General features: G+C 35.7%; 1 protein-coding gene across 1 annotated transcript; it reads left to right on the top strand.

Moving 5' to 3' along the window:
* The first annotated feature begins 6,563 nt into the window (after positions 1–6,563).
* Positions 6,564–19,574, top strand: LOC145775748 (serine/threonine-protein phosphatase CPPED1-like). The gene is made up of 6 exons (XM_082587109.1): positions 6,564–6,665; positions 7,090–7,179; positions 7,793–7,909; positions 8,458–8,740; positions 12,391–12,616; positions 15,866–19,574. Exons 1-6 carry the CDS (start codon positions 6,611–6,613, stop codon positions 16,007–16,009), a joined length of 915 nt encoding a protein of 304 aa, XP_082443235.1. The 5' UTR covers positions 6,564–6,610; the 3' UTR covers positions 16,010–19,574.
* Positions 19,575–20,234: the final 660 nt, after the last annotated feature.

Genomic DNA, 20,234 nt, shown 5'->3' with positions numbered 1-20,234 from the left:
TCCATCTCTAAATTTTTAAGTAAATTGACTGTTATCAAACCAACCTTTACAACCTGTTGTTTTCTATGGGCTGTGACAGAAGTAGGTCTCTCTTTGTTTAGGAAAATGACCTATCGACTTTGAAGTTGAATGCGTTGCTTGTGGATATGGTAGCCTACATTTATTTCTGTGGCAAACAGACGTAGTGCTAGCCTCGATGGGAACGCACTTTGACATAGGACAGTTTTTCTTACGAATCAGCTGATTTCAGTCATGCGACTCAGCACGTGATAGGCTATTCTGACCGATCTACTTGAAAGATTTTTGATACAAAGAAAATTAAATGAATGAATCGTCACAAGCAGCGTGGCCTAATGGGTTAAGGTTAGGGCAAGGAAATAGTCATTTTGATTGCGTGCGGTTCGATTCCCACCCTCTGCTAATGTTCTTTTTTCTTCTGCAACTGAACTGAGTGCAAGAAGGATCTTAATGACTGTAATCAATTAAGTTATAAGGAAAATTGTCCTACCCTTCTTAACCAATGCGCCGCGGCGCAATGGTGGTAGCTGGTTCGCACGGAAAACTGTCCTATGTTAAAATGCCTACCGCCTCGATGACCATATCAAAAGGATGTTAATTGTAGACTATGACTTCTATAAAAAAATATTTATGAGCTAATTCTGACATAAGTTATAAATTTGTTTTGTTTTTTAGCTGAAACTTTTATTGCTTTTTATTGGTCCAAGATGTAAAAAATAAAAATTTTAAGCTCAAAAATTTACTTGCATTTTGCTTGTTTGCGAAACATGTCCTTTTTTGGGTGATGAAAATATGGTGGGCCTAATCCCATTTACGAGTAGAATCATCGATGCACATAAATATTGGAACATTAAATTTTTGTAACTTGATTGAAGCTTGGTATTAATTACATTTGGAAGTAATTATAATTGTAATTTGAAAATTTCAGAATAGTGTAATTTAATTGTAATGTTCCCTAATTAGAATTTTTGATGGTGTTGTGGCACGAAGCAGCTGGGATTTTGCTCATTTTCGGTATTCCTACTGTACCACAAACCTAAGTTGTTTCTGACAGAACACAAGGATCGACAGCTTGCTTTCGCTGAAAAACCCAACATCAATATAGTAGCTCGCATGTTGCAAGGCAACGTCAGCTAACGGGTAAGAGGACTATATAGTTACCCTCGCAGTGTTGGATTGAACCTAAAACTATGTAGGCTTATTGATCTAACTTGGTCAGAATAGCAATGAATTACTAGCCTATATTGTCAACTTTTTCCAATGAAAACACGCAAAAAGTGAAATACATGTTTGCGACGAAAGACAAAATAACATGGTGGTGTAGCTTTACACGGTAGAGAGCAAACTTGTTTAAGTAGGCTATAAGTGGCATAACACCCACGGCACAATAAACACGGCAATACTAAAACATACAAACAATCCAAGCTCTGTCAATCCACAAAAAATCATTGATGATACGACTGGAGGCATCAAAAATTCATGCGGTTATCTTAGCACAGAAAACCGCCACTTTAGCGCATTCGAGAACCCTCGACCTCAAACACTCCTTTTTTATAAAAAAAAATATGTCTACAGTCAACACCATTGCGTCAACACTTGTAAAAAGAGTGATGTAAACCAGGGCTTCCCAAACTTTTTTGATCGCGACCCCCTTTAATCTCCTAAAATGTTTCGCGGCCCTTTAGGCTACGATTAAAACGACGAATAGTGCGAAATATACGTTTGTGATGTTTACTGAAAAGCTTGAATCTAACGAAAATCAAAAAAAATTTACCGTTCTCAGTTTAGTTTGTTATTATTTATTTCTGACCATAACAACGAAGCCTACTGCAAACAACAAAAAAGCAAACCCATTTAATTTATTCAGTGTGATAGGTGTTACTCAGGTGTGACTGCTTTCTTCTACAAAGCAATTAAGCAAGTCCACCGTGGCTTGTTAATGCAGGTCTCAAGGAGGTTTCTGTTGCTTAGGTTGGAACGGTAGGCGAAGTGAGAACATTTCAGATAAGCAATTTTGAAATTTTGGTTTCCAGATGTTCAATTTTTTGATGAACGCATCAATATTAGATTTCAATCATAATATTGATATTTTCTCCTAGGAAAGGGACAAATTAAATTCGTTTAGTTTTTCAAGCAAATTTGACATAATTTCAAAAACAAGATGTGATTGCGACAATGGTGGACCAAGACTGAATTTTCATCTGTTGGAAAAATCACTATTTCGGTTTTCAACGTTATTTGGCTAGCCATTTTAAACCTTTGACTTTTGAAAGCCGATTCACTTCACGATGCAGTAAAGAGTTTTTAACTCCGATTCCATTTCACATCATAAATTTTCAAAAATACGGGCAGCCTGTTGAGTGCGCGACTCTTAATAAAGTTAATAACTGTCACAGCATCTCGCACCGAAGTGTTAATATGCAGTACCTTGTGCAAATTGGTATACTTTTTGCGACCCCTGAAGTTCGTTACGCGACCCCAGTTTGGGAAGCCCTGATGTAAACTAAAGTTTTCTCCACCAATAAAGAGTTTTAATCAAGAAGTGACCTGAACTTTAGCCTACTTTGAGAGTTTAATGGATTTAAGGGGGTACGGTAGTTCTACTTAGAAAAAAAATTTCAATTTTTTTTAATTTTATTGATATATATTGGAAATTTATCGTAGATTCCGAATATGCAGTCAGTTTTTACCTATTTGCCCTCATTAGGCTTCAAACGAAAGATTTTTTGAACGCACCTCAATTTAAAATGTGAATAAAAATTTGCATTTTTGTGAGAATGTTAGTTGCAAGATGTTTTGTATTTTCCCTTGCAAAATCTAACAATGAATCAGCTAAAATTCAGTGTGATGGTCAGAACTAAAAACAAACTAAACTGAACGGCCACAAAAATGCGTAGCCTAACGATTGAGTCACTTCGGGTTCAAATTTAGTTTAAAAAAAGAAACACCTCTTGGTGGTATCGAACACATATTCTTAGTAAGGAGTAAGATGATATAAGGAGTAAGATGGTATGGACATGTGATAAGGAGGGAGGAAGGAAGTTTTCTTAGAAAGGCACTAGATCTAAAGGTGGATGGGAAGAGGAAACGCGGTCGTCCAAGAAGAACGTAGAAACAACAAGTGAAGGATGAGTTTAAAAAAGTCGGACTGAAGGAGGATGATGCAAGGGACAGGGTGAAATGGAGAAAAGGGATGAAGACAATTGCTGCGCGGAAACAATCGGCCACCCCCACTAGTGGGGAACAAACCGACGATGGATTATGATGATGATGATTCTTAGGAGTACGAGCCAGACAAAGATCGCACGCACCGCAGATTCACTTGGCAAAAGCGGTTGAATTTAGAAGTTATATATATATGCACTTTTTTTCATTTGTTCTTTCGAGAAAGAAGAAAAAATACGCACCAGCGCGCATGCGCAGTAAAAGCGACGTAAAGATTAAAAAAAAGGCATGGAACGGTTGTATTTACGGTGCCGTAAATGTAGCCACTGTCTAATATTTTTGGATAGCTTGTTTCCTCCTTTTTCCCGCAATATATGGTTTGTTGGGGTTTGTGGGTGAACTTTTGTGTGTAGATTGTTATTTATGACAAGTACAAAAAATGCGATTCTAAGTAGAACTGCCCCCTTAAAAAGAATTGTGTTGTAAGCTTAAAGAAAGATGATTGAGCATTGAGCAAGGTATTTTGAAGAAAATCGAACAAAAAAAAGGTGTCATTTTCTTAACAATTTTTGGAATTTGTTATTTCTTCATCTCCTAAATTAGGCTAGCCTACACAAAACAAGTTTTGAAACTTACCGTATACCTGATGAGCAAAAATCGTTTGATTAATTTACAGACAACAGCACTTTAAAAATAAGTGGAAATTTTACTCTGTCAATTTTGGTGACTGGCAGTGGCCCTACTGTGTTAGCTGTAAGCTTATGCAAGATTGCGAAGCTTTTGTTTGATATTGTTTACTTTATTTCAAATGTTTTGTCACACTGCGCATCCTATTACGTATTAAGGATCGTCAGTTGAATCATAAGAAAGTTTGTTGAAAAATTTTGTAACAAAGGTTTGTTTTGGGACAGATGCAGACCCTGAAAACTTTGATGCTGAATTAGAACAGCATTATACTTACAGATCAAAGTACAGAGTCTTTGAAAGAACAGGTGATGATTGAACTACCTTTTAAGTTGGGTTAACTATGGTGTGAAGTTCATGTTTGAACTGGAAAAATTTGTTTTTAGCAATGAGAGTATCAATGCAAGCATAGCTGTTTATATAATATATATATATATTAAAGAAAAATGCTGCCAATTTCTCTTTGCATGTGTGCAGCAAGTTGAGAGCAAGTTGCCTTCCACCAAGAATGTGTTTAAAAACCTTAGTATTTTTTTACCAAAATCCTTAATTTTTGATCAAAATACTTTCTGCGTTCCGTCTGTTATTCATTTCTAAAAGACTGAGTTTCGCTTTTAGCAATTTCTGTTCATTTCTAAGATAGTTACCGGTAATTAAGTTCAAGTTTTATTTTCGTCTATCAAATAAAAAACATCATATATATAACACAGGGTTTCCCAAACTTTTTTGGGACACGGACCACTATTTGTGAGTCTGTTCATTCGCGGACCCCCAATACAAAGGGTAAAAAGGAATAAAACCGAATTTTGTTTATTTAAAAAACTGACAAGTTCATCAATGGAACGGATGGGATTGCATAAAGCCGTAAGTCATCAATTCTCGGAGTTATTTGTGAGAGCCAAACTCGTAAGTCAGGGTCCATGGAAAGTCTGGGCCTATATTTTGGCTTCATGTTGGTAAGAGCTGAAAATCCTGTCTCACACATGTAGGTCGAGGCAAAAGGCAATAAAATTTTAGCTTCCTTTTGCAATAGCAATGGACATTCCTCCACAACACTCAACCAGAAAGATGCAGTAGCTGTTTGATTGAAACTAAGCATTAAAGTTCGATCAGATGATAATTCGGCTAATTCTTCTTCTTCGTGTCCTGACAGATCAGTCTTTGTAACAACAAAAGGGTTTAAAAGCCAGTCAAAATTCATGTGTGTCTCTTTTAAAAAGTACTTCTTAAAGTGTGCAGAAAGCAATTCCAAATGTTGTGTAACGTCAGAGAAAATCAACTACTGTATTAATTAAGGGTTTGTGGGTAATGTAGTCACACAGAACAGGAAACATATCCACAACATTATCATTTATTCTTGTTTTCCATATGTTGAGTTACTTTATGAATGCTGTTATTTTGCTTTGAGGAATACGGGATTTTTTCGTAAACAACTTTTTAACTGCAACGAAGGAAGGTGCAACAAGTAAGATTTACAATACTGGATAGCAAAAGCTTTCGAAATCATTTAAGTTGTAAAGACCTGCGTCAATTACCTTTGACAGGGTACGTAGGCTACTGTACAACGTGTATGTGTGAGTTTTTAATTTCTTGTTATATCGCCACGGACCACTTGTGCAGTCGTCGCGGACCACCAATGGTCCGCGGACCACAGTTTGGGAAACCCTGCTATAACATATTAGGGGTCTGGAAAAAAGTGAAAGTGTGCTCGAAAAAGAAGTACCGTATTTTACGGACCATAAGGCGCACCGGACTATAAGGCGCACTGTCAATAAATTGCTTTGATTAGTTTTTTGTTCATACATAAGGCGCACCGGACCATATATAATAGTATATCGGTACTGGTTTTGAGTGTAGGCAATAAAGCACTACCGCACTTGATCCATACATAAGGCGCATCGGACCATAAGGCGCACAATAAATTTATGAGGAAAAAAAAGAATTTAAAGTGCGCCTTATGGTCCGTAAAATACGGTAATTACTACAGTTAAGAATTTTGTGCATTGGACCTACTGTTTATCTTGTTTGTAATACCTTGCTGAAGGTTTGGCTGCCTGAAAAGATATATAACTTTCATCTGAAAGAAAACCTTTAATAAACACATCTAAGGTAATTTACAGATGTCTTGAAGATGGGAAAAAGGCAATCTTAGATTATGATGGTTTAAAACCCACAAGACCCGATTATTTTGCTTAGTTGCTGCATGGCTACTACATATCACATTAAAGCATTCTACCACAGTTTTATCTTTTTCATTTCTTAATGTCAAATGCCATTGTCATACTTGTTGTCACAGCTCACAGATTGGGAAGCTCCAGGCTGAGGGCACAGTGTAAGATATACCGTATCCACTTATAAAAAACAGTTGACTAAGTTTGCCAGCACATTGAGGTCAAAATTAAAAGAACATAAAAAGTGGCTATTTCCAGAAAGGTGACATTAATTAAATTAATTGCAGATCGAATTTTCATTTGTGACATACGCAGAGGAAAGAAATTACTTTGTTTACCAATCAGATTCTATTATAATACGCTACACAAAAAGCTTACGGCATATATATCACAATATTCAATTCCAACCATAAAGAAACAGTTAATAGGCTTGGTGTTGAACAATTCAATCTGATTAGCCAGTTACAATGAAAGACTATTTGGTTGTCTAATTTGACTTGAGTACTCTGTTGTTATTTTTTAGCAGTTTATTGAATGTTTTATGAACTGTGTTTGTTACTTGTGGAACAGGAATGGAAAATACATTCAGAAGAGCTGAAGATCATCAACTAAAAGGTTACTCACAAGGTAATTTATTGCATCTAGGATAGAACATTGGTTTTATCGCTGTCTAAAAGTATGATAATTTTTTTTATAACCGAAGAGATTAGAAATTAACAATCTCTCATTTATGTTTTATAGTTTAAGTTTCATGATGTTTAGTTTATGATGACATCATCAATTTATTTAGGTTAGGGTTGTCAATATGCACTACTGTTTCAATACAAATCATTGTGAACAGCCTATTTTTGAAATATTAACCTATTTGACTTGTTAGTTTTTATACACATTATATTATATATATATAGAATACTTTAATTCAGAATCCACCTTGTGGTTTAAAATAGGGAGATGTTTTTAAGTCACCACAAACTTCAATGGATATTATATATTTATAATCACTTTTGTTAGCAATTAACATACATCCATTCCTCTGTTTTTGCTTTTTAAGGGGAAGAAGGAACATGGACGGGGCCATATATATTCATTTTTGCAACTGATCCTCAACCTGGGCTTGTTGATTTGGTGGAAGGCGGCAATGGTTTGTAAATTTTTATTTGCTTTTAGGTTGTGCTGATAAATTTGTTGTTTGTCTGAATGCAGTATTTATTCTGTACGGTACGTACTTATATTGAAGGCCATTATTATCCAACTTTTGTGGTTTTGATACGATACATATAATATATTACATGGTACAATAAATTACATGCTAGTGAAATCTTGATGAACAGTTATAATTAAATTTAGCAACTGCAATAACTTGCTTAAACTTAAAGTAAGGATACAGTAGGTAAAGTAAACAATACTTGAAACTGTTTATTGATTATTTTGTATCTTCATGTTTATGTGTGTGTAAATTTATTTCGCAATGCAATGTAAATGTTTCTATAAACATGTAACAACAAGTAGTTTTTTCTGGTTTATCTAATTTTAGTTAATACAACATCGCTTAAATATATTGATATTTTATATGCATTATTTTTATATGTATACTATTATATATAATTATCCATTTGGGATATTTGCAAGAATAAATTACTTGACAATCTGTAAGAGGTCTTTGTTAAAATGTGTTCGAAAATATTGAAGTTCTTTATTGACAATTACATCATGTTCATCTACCAGAAAATAAGTTTGATCAAATTATTTACCAGGCTTTAAATGGACTGTTGAAATTGATCGTACAAAAGCTGCAGTCGCTGCCATAAATAAGATGGAACCTAGACCAAAATTCCTGATTATTGGAGGAGACATTGTAGATGCATTTCCAGGTGCTGGTGATGTATCAGTAGAAGAAACCCTGACGAATTTGCGTCAGCTATTCATTTTTATGATTTTTTGCTTTTGACTAAACTCTGCAGTTGTGTCTTTATAGCCTACTGATGATGATTTGAGATTTACGATTGATTTTACTAAATGTGAATATTTTTGTAATATTTAATGATATGTATTGTATTTCACTTTGAACATTAAAAAACCTTTGGTTAACGGCCTGATGGTTTGAAGGCTTTCATTTTTACCTTTCATTGGGACAACTCAGCGGGGTTTTATCAAGGCATGTATTGACAATTGGAAATGGACATACGTGAAGGTGGACGTAAAGGTTGTTGGCTTCCAAACATTCTCCTCCCTTCACCAAGTATTTTAGCAGAAGGCACATGTCTGACCACAACAATTTTAAGTAAAATGAACTTAAGGCTATTCTTGTCTAAAATTTCTATATTTTGTTGTTTACCACAGACTAGAAGGTTGTATTTCATGGCCTATATAATATATGTCTTATTTATTCAAAAGTTGTATTTTTCTTTGTTTTGCGTAGGTGCTGAGCGCCGTTCCCAGCAAATTTGTGATCTTCAAGATGCATTTTCAACTTTGAATTCTGCAATTCCAATTTTCATTGTAAGTGGGAACCATGACGTCGGAAATGCACCAACTCCTCAGACAATGGCAAGTTACAGGGAAGAATTTGGAGAGGAGTATTACAGTTTTTGGGTTGGTGGTGTTTTTTACATTGTTTTGAATACTCAATGCATATTCAGTCCTTCAGGAACAGAAGATTTGTGCAATGAACAAAATGCATGGCTTGAGCAGCAACTAGCGAGGTGAGCATGTTTTGGTATCCTGCATTTTTTTGTTTTGAAACCTCAATCCGTTTTTTATGCTGTAACACAAGGTGAATTGCATTTGCAAAAGACTACTGGCGGGTGTAAAACTTAAATTAGAGACACCATTTAGTGTTTGCATTTCAAGATCATTTTCGCGTCCTTACATTCCATACGTCTTTGCATAGGTAATTATATTTCTTACTTCTTTTGTTATTCCTACTCTTATTATTTTTGAACCAATTTTTAGTGGGCATATAAGGGTTTTTACAAGGACACTGGGTGACAATTGCTTTTGACTGGACAAGTTAAGTTCGTCCTGCTACTATTTGGAGAATTTGATTTGGAGAAATCCCAGTTCATAGAAAGCCTTTTGCGGAAAATTCTAAAATTGCACAGCGGCATCTGTTTATTCAAAAGGTATTAGCTTATAACAGAGATTAACCAAGTAGAAGTGTCAGCGAAAGTCTCAACTAAAAAAAAACAGTTATCAAACAGCGTTTCATGATTAACAATAGAGGTTAATTAAATAAACTCTCAGCCAAAAAAGCAGTGGTTCAACAGTAAGTAATTAAGTGTCAGCAAGAAAAAAAGAACCAGATAGCAAGCGTTAAATGGCCTTCGAAACTACCGTGCCGGTTGGCCATGCTAGGCCACAAGCCAACATTTTCTCCACAAGCCATAAACCACAAGCCAACATTTCTCCATTCGGTTGGTATTCGAAATGTTTTTCTCTTCACTCGCATTCACAATATTTTTTTATTAACAAGGCAAAATTTATCAACGCAATGTATGAGCGTCTCTGTCGACCTATAAAAACTCGAAGACTAGCTCTACACCTAAGTGAGCGCATTTAAATACAACAGCGCATTTAAATACTGTACAACTGCAAATATGTTTCAGGTCCTTGTTTGCGTTGATCTTCTCTAAGTGAACGCAAAAACACGATATCATTCAACGGATTTTTATACATATTGTTTTAACGGATTCTTTGTTTTGGCTACCTGGCGCGAGAATTTGGCCTCCGGTAAGCAGCTCTGGTAGGCCATGCTTGGTCTCCGAAAAGACAAACGAGCTGAGAGGCCTGCTAGAGTAACCTAGTTATGCCTAAATCGAATCCGATTCGATATATTTCCGCTATAGGAAATGAAGCAAACGCAAAGAAAAGTCAATGTTTTGTTTGCAACAACAGATTATAGCCTCCCCATTAAAACGTACATATTTTGCAGTTGTACACTGTGTAATGCCTGAATGGCCCGTTTCGGTGAGTCCGATTCGGTGAGTCCAATTCGGTGAGTCCGATTCCCTATTCGGTGATTTTTTGAATTTTTTTTTTAAATTATTGGGTACCGTAGCCTAATTATCATTGCCGTTTAAGGGTTAGAGGTTATGGTTAGGGGTCACGAGTTAGGAACTCACCGAATCGGACTCACCGAATAGTAGCAGACCAGTGTAATGCGTATGTATGTTTTTTTGTCGGAATGCAGAAGAAACGTTATTGTAGTTGTGGAAATAGAATACGGTGACACAACCAACAAAAGGAAAAGGTAGCAAAACCGTAATGGTTTAAGTCATGCATGCAAAACTCCAATTCCAAATTGCCAATTCATACTTGTTACGCATGAATCATTACCACTGTCGACATATCAGCAGTGATGTACGCGCATACAAAAAATATTGACGCCGTCAGTGTAAACGCAAACGTTCGAAAAACCATACGCCGTGTGCGTCAACGTAACTTGTAAAAAAAGTTTTCAGCGCATACACTAGCGTAAACTCATTTTGTTTGCTAGGTGCCAAACATTCACACGGTATAAACCACTGGCAACAAACAAGTTTTATTTTGAATTTCCACAAAGAAACACAAGCATCTGAAAGTGTTCATCTGACCTTTTGCTGCGTTTTGGTTTCAATATGTCTTTGCCCATTGAAAACATTCTTTTAACTTATTCAAAATTTGGAAAGTTTAATAATAAAAAATGCAAACAACAGCTAAGACATTAAAAAGTATGCGTTGACGCTATGCGCTAAAAAACTGCGAACACTTTACGGCGTAGCCTCAAGCGACAACTATCCAAAAAAATGTGGCCGCAAGCGTTAGCGTAAACAAAAAGTCTATTCCGCAAGTCTACGGCGTAGAATTTGCGGCGTATACGTACATCTCAGCATATCAGTGGCGAATCTGGCATTCACTTCCTTAAAACTGAATACATTAATTTTATTAGCCCAGGCAAGCTTGTGGCTGGTGCACAGCTTTACAGAATCAGAAGGTAAATGTGTACCTACTTTTCGCATATGAAGTAAAAACTTGTTTCAAATTTCAATCAACCTCGTCTTGAGCTACTTGGTCTAGCACTTTTACTTGTTGCAGTCGCTCTTGCCAGCTATGCTAATAATAAAAATACAGCAACTTGAAAGCTACCTTATACAGTTTAAGCTTTTGTAAACAATACTAATTTTGACCAAGCATAGAACTAATACGCTGTCTGCGTATTAGTTTTGAATTACTTACTTGGGCACCAGAATTACTTGCAAATGATTGCTAGTTTGTAAAAATTTCTTGTTGACCAGTGTTACAGGTTAAGTTAATTGCCTAACCTTTTGCATGGGTATGGAAAGGTAAATTTAAAAACCGCGTACCTAAATAATCAGTGCAAATTTTCGAAAATTCTGCGAATCGGCTTTTTCTGAAAAGGCTGTCTCTGAAATGGGATTTCTCCGAGTCTGATTCTCCGAACTGGATTTGCCGAAACTGGCCATTCCGAGTTTAGTTGCATACTAAAGGAAACTCGTTTGAAACCCATGAAATGAAGTAATACCACATGGCTCAGTATGGTAGCACTGTAATAATAAAACAAAAAGCGAATCGAATATATTCAGCTTGCAAGAATCCTTCTGGTGTCTGCATTGCCATTGTAAAAATCTATTCATTTACTCCCAGTGAGTGAGCAGCTTCATATTTGCAGTCTTTCTTTCTTGTACGTTTGCGCATTGTCAGTTTATTTCATGCTCTCCTTTACTAACATTTCACTGTGATTTTTGTTTGTGTTTGGTGTTGAACTGTGCTGATTCGTTTCACCGGTAAGTTTTTGTTTCTCAGTTTTATATTTACAACGCATTTCCAGTTTTTCAACTGTAACTTTTATTGCACATGTTCACAATTGTGATGTACTTTATGAAAACTAAAGACTTCCTATTCATAACTTCTATCAAGTTAAAATATTTTTATTGTTGTGAATTTTGTCGCACTCATGCTTATTGCCTACTCGTGGTGGTTGAGAATTTAGATTAAAGAATTGGAATAAAACCTAATAATCGGTAGACAAGGCAGCCAATCTTCATTTCCACCTTCAAGCATGCCATTAAGTGTCTTGCCAAGGACACATCTCCATGCTTTTGACCGGTGTCAAGCCCACACCCTTCGACCTGTTTCAAGTTTACACTTGTTAGCAAAATATTGTGGTGTTACTGGATTTCATGGGTTTGTGGCACTTGAATGCAAATTCTCTCGATTAAAGTTCAGCCAAGTTTAAGAAAAAATTCAACAGTAGAAAAGTGTATTGAGGTGATGTTCAATAGACTCTATTTTGAAAGCTTCGATGGCTTCAACTAGCAAGCAAGTAACTTCCAACCATGTTTCCTATTTTTAGTGCGAAATCTAATGAATGTGCCCATGTTGTGATGTTTATGCACATCCCGTTGTTTATTGAGAATGCCGATGAAGACGATAGCTACTTTGCCATTCCTAAACTCCAGCGCAAAAAACTTTTGGAAGATTTCGCAGATGCTGGGATTCAAAAGGTCTTCTCAGGACATTATCATCGAAATGCAATTGGGGTGTGGGAAAGAAGGAATGACAATGGCACTGTTTTTAAGGTAAGATCCTTTCCTCAAATTTCTGCAAACTTCAACTAAGTCTATGGTGCGACATCTTCTGCCAACGAATTGATTTAAATTTAGAATTAAAGTTCTTAGTCAAAAATGACTTTATTGTCTTAACAAACAACGTGTTGTGTCAGTTAGTCAGTCGGTTGCGTTTCCGAGTGGTGAGAATGTCTGCGCGACATTTGAAAAGATATTCGACACCGCTTCAGAGCACGCGGCTGTGTTCGGCAAAGACACTTAATGGCATGCCAAAATACGGGGAGCAGGTGACTCGAAGACTAATATGTCCTTTCGCTGCTTCTTGTACTCTGTTATATCGCATCTGTGATCGTAGTGTATTGTGTGTTGTCGCAATAGGCGTAAAATAAGACATGATTATTATTATTACTATATTGTGTTATCATATGCAGCAAGTGACTTTTCTATCAAGTGTTAATACAGATGTATATGTAGTTGTCTCCCGAAAGCATATTTGTAATCTGCAGGTCGCTGCAGCAGATGGGGTGTTTAGCCGATAGACACCTTAAAGATACAGCAATTTTTCCAATAAACCAGCTGACTGCAGTCCTCGTGACCATTGTAGCACTCAGACAGAGAGTTGATTCTTGCTTTGAACTTTGTTTAGTAATTAAGGAGAAAAAAAAAATTATGGCAGCGGTGAGAATCGAGACCAAACCGTTATGCCAGTCTGTGTCTATCAAATCGCTCGTTTAATTTAGTTCATATCAGAAAGTTTCGAGAAAGACGCTCACAGCATCACGTAGTTGCTGCAGTGACCTGCAGATTATAAATACCCGTACTATACAATACATGGTTTCTAATTCTAAACCATGCGATAGATTTTGTTGCTACGCTGGGTTATCGTTTTATCAGTCGTATTGGAGTTTTGAATTTATTGTAATGTGGAATCGCATTCACTATGCCCAGCAGCCCATGTAACCAGGGCTGTGGAGTCGGGCGAAAAATATACGACTCCGACTCCTCGGTTTATAACTGGCTGACTCCGGCTTCAGTGTTGCCGGATTTTTTTTAATTTTATCCTTTTTCATTTTTTTAACCTTTGATTTCACTTAAGTTGTGATTGAAATGGCGACTTTCACAATAACTGATAGGAACAAAACTTCTATTTTTCTGGAAAATACGGAAAACAAGAAACAGTATTTTGAAGAAATGATGAAGTAAACACTTTTTTGTCCATCGTTTTTTATCGAATCAGAGTCGGCTTTTTTTGGACTCCGACTCTATAGTCATAGACAGACAATCGATAACAACTTAATAACATTGAATTGCATAATTCAAAATTAATACAGAAATGAAATAGATACATAATTTCGAACGTTTTCGGCAAAACTTTCTGCCCTCTTCAGGAAAATATCTTAATTCATCTAAACAAAACAATTATTCGTGAAATGTTAATAATAAATGACTGAAATTCAATAAAACTGCACTGACCTGCGTACAAGCAACAACTGACGAACAAACACAAAAGGTGGTAGCAATTTGTCATAATTATGCGGGAGTGTGGTCATGAGACGAGATAGTGAGCGGACAACATAACATAAAATAAACGTAAGCTAATACAAATTCAACAAAAAAGATGCCCCTCCAGCGAATAATTGTTTGTTGAGCCTGGGGTTGTGCTGCTTTATTTGGAGTGCCTCATGAATTTTAGTTTCAAACTCCGATTGACAGTTGCGAATTATTTTGAATGAATCTAATGTAAATTTGATGTTGGAACAAATACTGCAGTCATAAATGTGGTCTTTGATTGCACTGTGCTTATTGATGTCTGTTAAATTTAGGTGTTCCGTTGCTCTTGTTACCAAGTGTCTTGTGGACATACCTATGTATGTCATGTTCGTGTCGCACGAACAAGTGAATTTGTAGACAATGTTGGAACGAAGAGACTGCGGAACGGGAGATTTCAGCGAAAAATATCTACTGATTTTAAAGGTTTTGTACAGAGGAACAATGTCGATATCAAATTTACACTTAAAGAGTTTAGATAGTTTTTTAGCATATACGAGAGATTCCTTTCCTAGGAAAGGTATGGATATAGAGTTTTGGAAATTTATGACGTCAGTATTCGGTGAAGATACTGAATTGAAACGTTGTAGAACCTTATCAAAAAACTGCCCGGGATATCCATTCGCACATAACATAGATTTAATTTTGGCGATTTCATTCATGTAGTGGTATTTGTCTGAGCAGATAGAACGAGCACGATTAAGCAAACCTAACACCATCCAAACCAAACCACTATCGAATGGATATCCCGGGCAGTTTTTTGATAAGGTTCTACAACGTTTCAATTCAGTATCTTCACCGAATACTGACGTCATAAATTTCCAAAACTCTATATCCATACCTTTCCTAGGAAAGGAATCTCTCGTATATGCTAAAAAACTATCTAAACTCTTTAAGTGTAAATTTGATATCGACATTGTTCCTCTGTACAAAACCTTTAAAATCAGTAGATATTTTTCGCTGAAATCTCCCGTTCCGCAGTCTCTTCGTTCCAACATTGTCTACAAATTCACTTGTTCGTGCGACACGAACATGACATACATAGGTATGTCCACAAGACACTTGGTAACAAGAGCAACGGAACACCTAAATTTAACAGACATCAATAAGCACAGTGCAATCAAAGACCACATTTATGACTGCAGTATTTGTTCCAACATCAAATTTACATTAGATTCATTCAAAATAATTCGCAACTGTCAATCGGAGTTTGAAACTAAAATTCATGAGGCACTCCAAATAAAGCAGCACAACCCCAGGCTCAACAAACAATTATTCGCTGGAGGGGCATCTTTTTTGTTGAATTTGTATTAGCTTACGTTTATTTTATGTTATGTTGTCCGCTCACTATCTCGTCTCATGACCACACTCCCGCATAATTATGACAAATTGCTACCACCTTTTGTGTTTGTTCGTCAGTTGTTGCTTGTACGCAGGTCAGTGCAGTTTTATTGAATTTCAGTCATTTATTATTAACATTTCACGAATAATTGTTTTGTTTAGATGAATTAAGATATTTTCCTGAAGAGGGCAGAAAGTTTTGCCGAAAACGTTCGAAATTATGTATCTATTTCATTTCTGTATTAATTTTGAATTATGCAATTCAATGTTATTAAGTTGTTATCGATTGTCTGTCTATGGTTTTTTAAAAAGTACCTCTCTACCAAAGCTAGACTCTATAGTCCTGCATGTAATCCTGTTTGTCGTTTGAAGATTGAAATGGTTGTCTCTTCTGCTATTGGAGCTCAGCTCGGCAAGGATGAAGCTGGAATTCGCGTTGTCAAGGTCCTTAAAGATGAGATACAACACGATTATCACTCTATAGAGACCGTTCCTTCATCTGTACCACTTGAATGAAGCGTCTTCAACGTCTCGTTTAACGGCCCGTAGACTATGTTGAGGCAATTGACTTTAAATCGACTTACTTAAAGCAATGGGCTTGTTTATGGTGTGGCTATTGTGATTAATCTTTTTGTTGTTCATGTTAAACCTAAACAAATCTGTCTGTTTTGCATATTTTTTGGTTTTCACTAAATGTGACGTTACCTCAATTTTTGAATCGAGCTGTAAATCTGATTGCGACACAAAAAGTTTCAACACTTTGTTAAAAGTGAATTTGAACAAGGTATATGCCTGATTGTGTAAGTAATTAAAAAGCGGAACACGGCATTTGAGTGGTGCCACTTCGGCGTTTGAACATTCACCAGATTGGTGGTGTACATGTTAATAGAGTACAAAATGCTTTTCCGCGCAAAAGAAACAAAATATATAACAAAAGTTTTTATTGTTAGACCTATTATATTTGTTACATTTGTAAGTTACCTGCGTATTTTGTAAAGATAACATACAGTCACAATCGGTTGGTTGGTCACAACCATACCTGAAGTATAAAAATTTGTATTACTCGAAATGAGACCTGGCACCGATATGGTGAAAGAAAATGGTCGAACACCCAAGTGGCAACACTGAAATGTCGTGAACCCAAAAATATATGTGTGATCTTGATGTATTGCTATAGTCAGGGCTGTGGTAGACCTGGACTTCCAGATGGCGTTAACCGATTTGATTTAGTGCTGAAATCGGTTGAAAATTTTGTCCTACTTATTTTGATTTTTTTTGCTATGTTTGTCTTTGTATTAATACAGTACAGTAGCAGGTAATTGTAAATTGACGATTGACGAACCGGTAATCATGGTTTGAATTTAGGAGCAATTATAAAGTTTTAAAGACGCACAAATTACAAATAGGCAACATTTTAATTTCGCGTCGACGCATCTTTAACCTCAAATTCATGTTTTTTTCTTTGTCTACGATGAATATGAGAGTCGTACAATTTTGGTGGCAATCAATTGCATTTTTTTAAGTTTCGATTCTTTGATTCTTAAACTTAGACTGAGTCGAACTTAACCTGTCAAATAATTCTTGGCGTTTGAGGTCTTAAATTTTTGTCTTACGTACTCTAAAATTTGAATTCGGAAAACCTCATTTCTGACTACAGTACTTACTTTGAGTTGCTTTAAATTACATAAACCAAAGTAATTTGAATTGAAATAATAAACAGTTCGAAAATCGTTTTTTTTTTTATTAATGTTTATCTTATTGTTGAATTTTAATTCGTGGTTTGGGTTTGCACACTTATTGCAGCACAATTATTGCGAAGTTAAAAGGTGTGGTGATAATTTTTTTGATGTTTGGTAAATCTTTCTACGCAGTTTCTCATTATTTACCACAAGCTATCGTTTATGATGATATGAAATGGAGTGAAATTGTGAAGTTTACAACCGACTTGCTTCAAATAGTTCTTAAACTGTGATGTTATAAACCATTTATATGCATTTCACGTTAAAGGAAAAGGCTCAAGAAATTTTCCAGCATTATTTCCCAAGGCAAATGTGCAATGTCTCTTACATGATATCGTTTATTTACTTTGTTTTTGCTTATTCACATCACTACAATTTGACAGTTGAAATATATTGCATGTTAATTCTGAAAGCAATGCGTTGTCAAGGTGGCGCGATAGATAGGCTATAAAAACTCACATAATTATTAAAAATGCTGAAAGTGCTGTAGACTTCGCACAATAATAGATACTTATTACTTATACTGTTAAAAGTGCTTATCTGTTACGTGGATATCATACAAATACCACAGTGCTCGTCCCAACTGTTAGCATCGGCGAGGTCCACTGTACTTTTAATACAGTAGTATACCTTGTCAAATATGAAAGTTAGTCTTTCTGTGAATAATTTTGATAGTTCTTGGTTCTACTGATTTCAGAGGTTTGAAGCCACCGAAATTTTTGAATGTCTTAATCACTTTTATATTGTCAATGCACTATCGTGAAACCATACATCGCATGTTTACAATTACAGTAGTTCTAACATTCATTCCATTTCTTAGAGATCGTTTTATTGCTGTTTGGTTTAGGTTTTATAGACCTGATTGCAACATTTATCACTTCGCTATTTCCATGTTTTTAGTTGACAACTGCCCTCATAGATTTTGTACAGCCTCCTTCCCTTTAGAAGTAGCCTATTTGACTTACTCCCCAGACAACAAATCAGTGGGTTTTTACATGGGATAATTCGGGATACATGGGTTATTGCAACTGGGATAATTCTCACTGTTACTTATTCCTGACCGGCCATTCAGTTCTTCTTTTGTCAAGTTCTTTGGATAGAAATAATTTATCTCGAACGAATTTTGTTTCTCTTGGAACCTCTGCTTTGTAATTGGCGCACTTTGAAACAAATTGAAATACTAACCTGCTGTTTTAAACATGGCTTTAAATTCAATCAGTCAATTTTCTTATGAGTGCAGTTGAACAAGTTTCTAGTTTTGTCGTTTTCAGTATATATATACATGCGTATTACCATTTTGTTACAGTTCAAATAATTTGGTAAGTCGTTTTACTAACAACTTCATTTTAGAACCGACAACTATAAATGCAAGCTGCACTAATCCTACGCAACAAAAGTTGTCATTTTTACATTGTTTTACCATGTAGCGACGTCGAAACGATGTAAAAAGGGGCAAATATTTATTGAATGAGGACGCTGTCTTAATAAACCAGTTACTTATCAAAATTTTCCGTTTTTGCGTCGTTTAATTCTCACATGACGTTGCTTGAAAGATGTTAACTTTTGCGAGCGGAAAATTGCTCCCATTGGGCACGAAGCATCCCTGGGATGACTTACCTTTCTTCAAGGCTTTTCATATATATCGCATGATGGAAGTGAATTTACAATGACATACTCATCTTTATTAAATCACCGAGTGTAATAACTAACTGTATCTTTGCACGCACTGTTTCTGCGTATGGTTGCCTGAATAAGCTATGAACACAGTATTGATTAGAACTTGTTCTTTGCCTGTCGTGCACGCCAGTTTGATAGTTAGAAATTTCAGTGGATTAAGAGGATCACTTCTCAAGTTTTCATATTTATTTTCATTAAAAAACACCTCTCTACCTACGGTAGGTACAGAAATTCAAAGTGAGGTTTCATTAAACATGAAACGTATAACATTAACATTTGTAATTGAAATCTCATGCAAATTTGATGTAACCAATTGTTTCACAAATCAGTAGGTCAAACTTATTTGTCATTTTTTTAAAGGAAATAAAAATGCTGAAATATAAGCTTGGATTTATCAATGCGCAGAGAAAAATGAAAAGTTTACCCTATGTTTCACTCAAAACGTTGCACTATGTTCATAACAATCTGAGACATTAGTAGTTCAATCACATTTTATCTGTAGAAAACTAATGATCTTGTGTTTTGGTTCCTTCCTGAAAACTGTTTGCACAAATATCGTTTACAATTCCTGTGTCTGCTTGTTTGACTAAATGCAAGTTGCCAATTTTTTTTTCTTCTGATTACAATAAAATTCCAGCTCAGCTGCATGAAACTAGCAGCGCCAATTACCTTCAGCTTTTGCACTCCTTAAACAAGGTAAAGCGTAAATTTAAACTAAGTTCATTTTTGTTATCTTATTAGCCAAAGTTGTGTATTTTTAGGTTGCGTGATAGGCCTACCCGTTTTCCGTTGCAGTGATGACTATTGGACTAAAGTGTTTTGAACTGTTTCTTAATCACTCCAAGTCTAATGTATTTACAGTATCGTTTAAATTTAGCAACCTGGTTCATTAAACTTTTATTTCTATAATGATTCATTCAAAGCATAATAAACTCCTGTAAAAAATTGCCCAGTCTACTTATAGCCATAATTTTGTGGAGGTAGGCCATGTTTAGTTTGTTCAACGCGGCAGCTTCGATCAAAAAATGAGCATAAAGCAATAGTTTGTAAAAACTATTAAAGTACTGTAGACTGTAGTAGTCTATAAATTAACGTGCCGCGATAAATTACGGAATTGTTTGGTGTGTTGTCGCCCAAACAAGTTTAAAAACAACTGCCTTAGGCTATTGTGCAGTGCACAGATAAGACAAATATAATTTTTCTATCTGGCTTTTTTGTTTTAAAAGCTTTTATTGAAAATATCGTTTTCCATCCGGGGTCTCGTTCATTCCATCGCAGAGTAGGCTAAAACAGTACTGCGCCCTTGTATGTAGTTGCAGTGCTCA

This window comes from Aplidium turbinatum, chromosome 8 (genome assembly GCF_918807975.1).
Source record: "Aplidium turbinatum chromosome 8, kaAplTurb1.1, whole genome shotgun sequence".
In the NCBI taxonomy this organism is placed as follows: Eukaryota; Metazoa; Chordata; class Ascidiacea; order Aplousobranchia; family Polyclinidae; genus Aplidium; species Aplidium turbinatum.
Note: the sequence above shows the minus strand (reverse complement) of the source record. Positions and strands in the feature narration are given on the sequence as shown.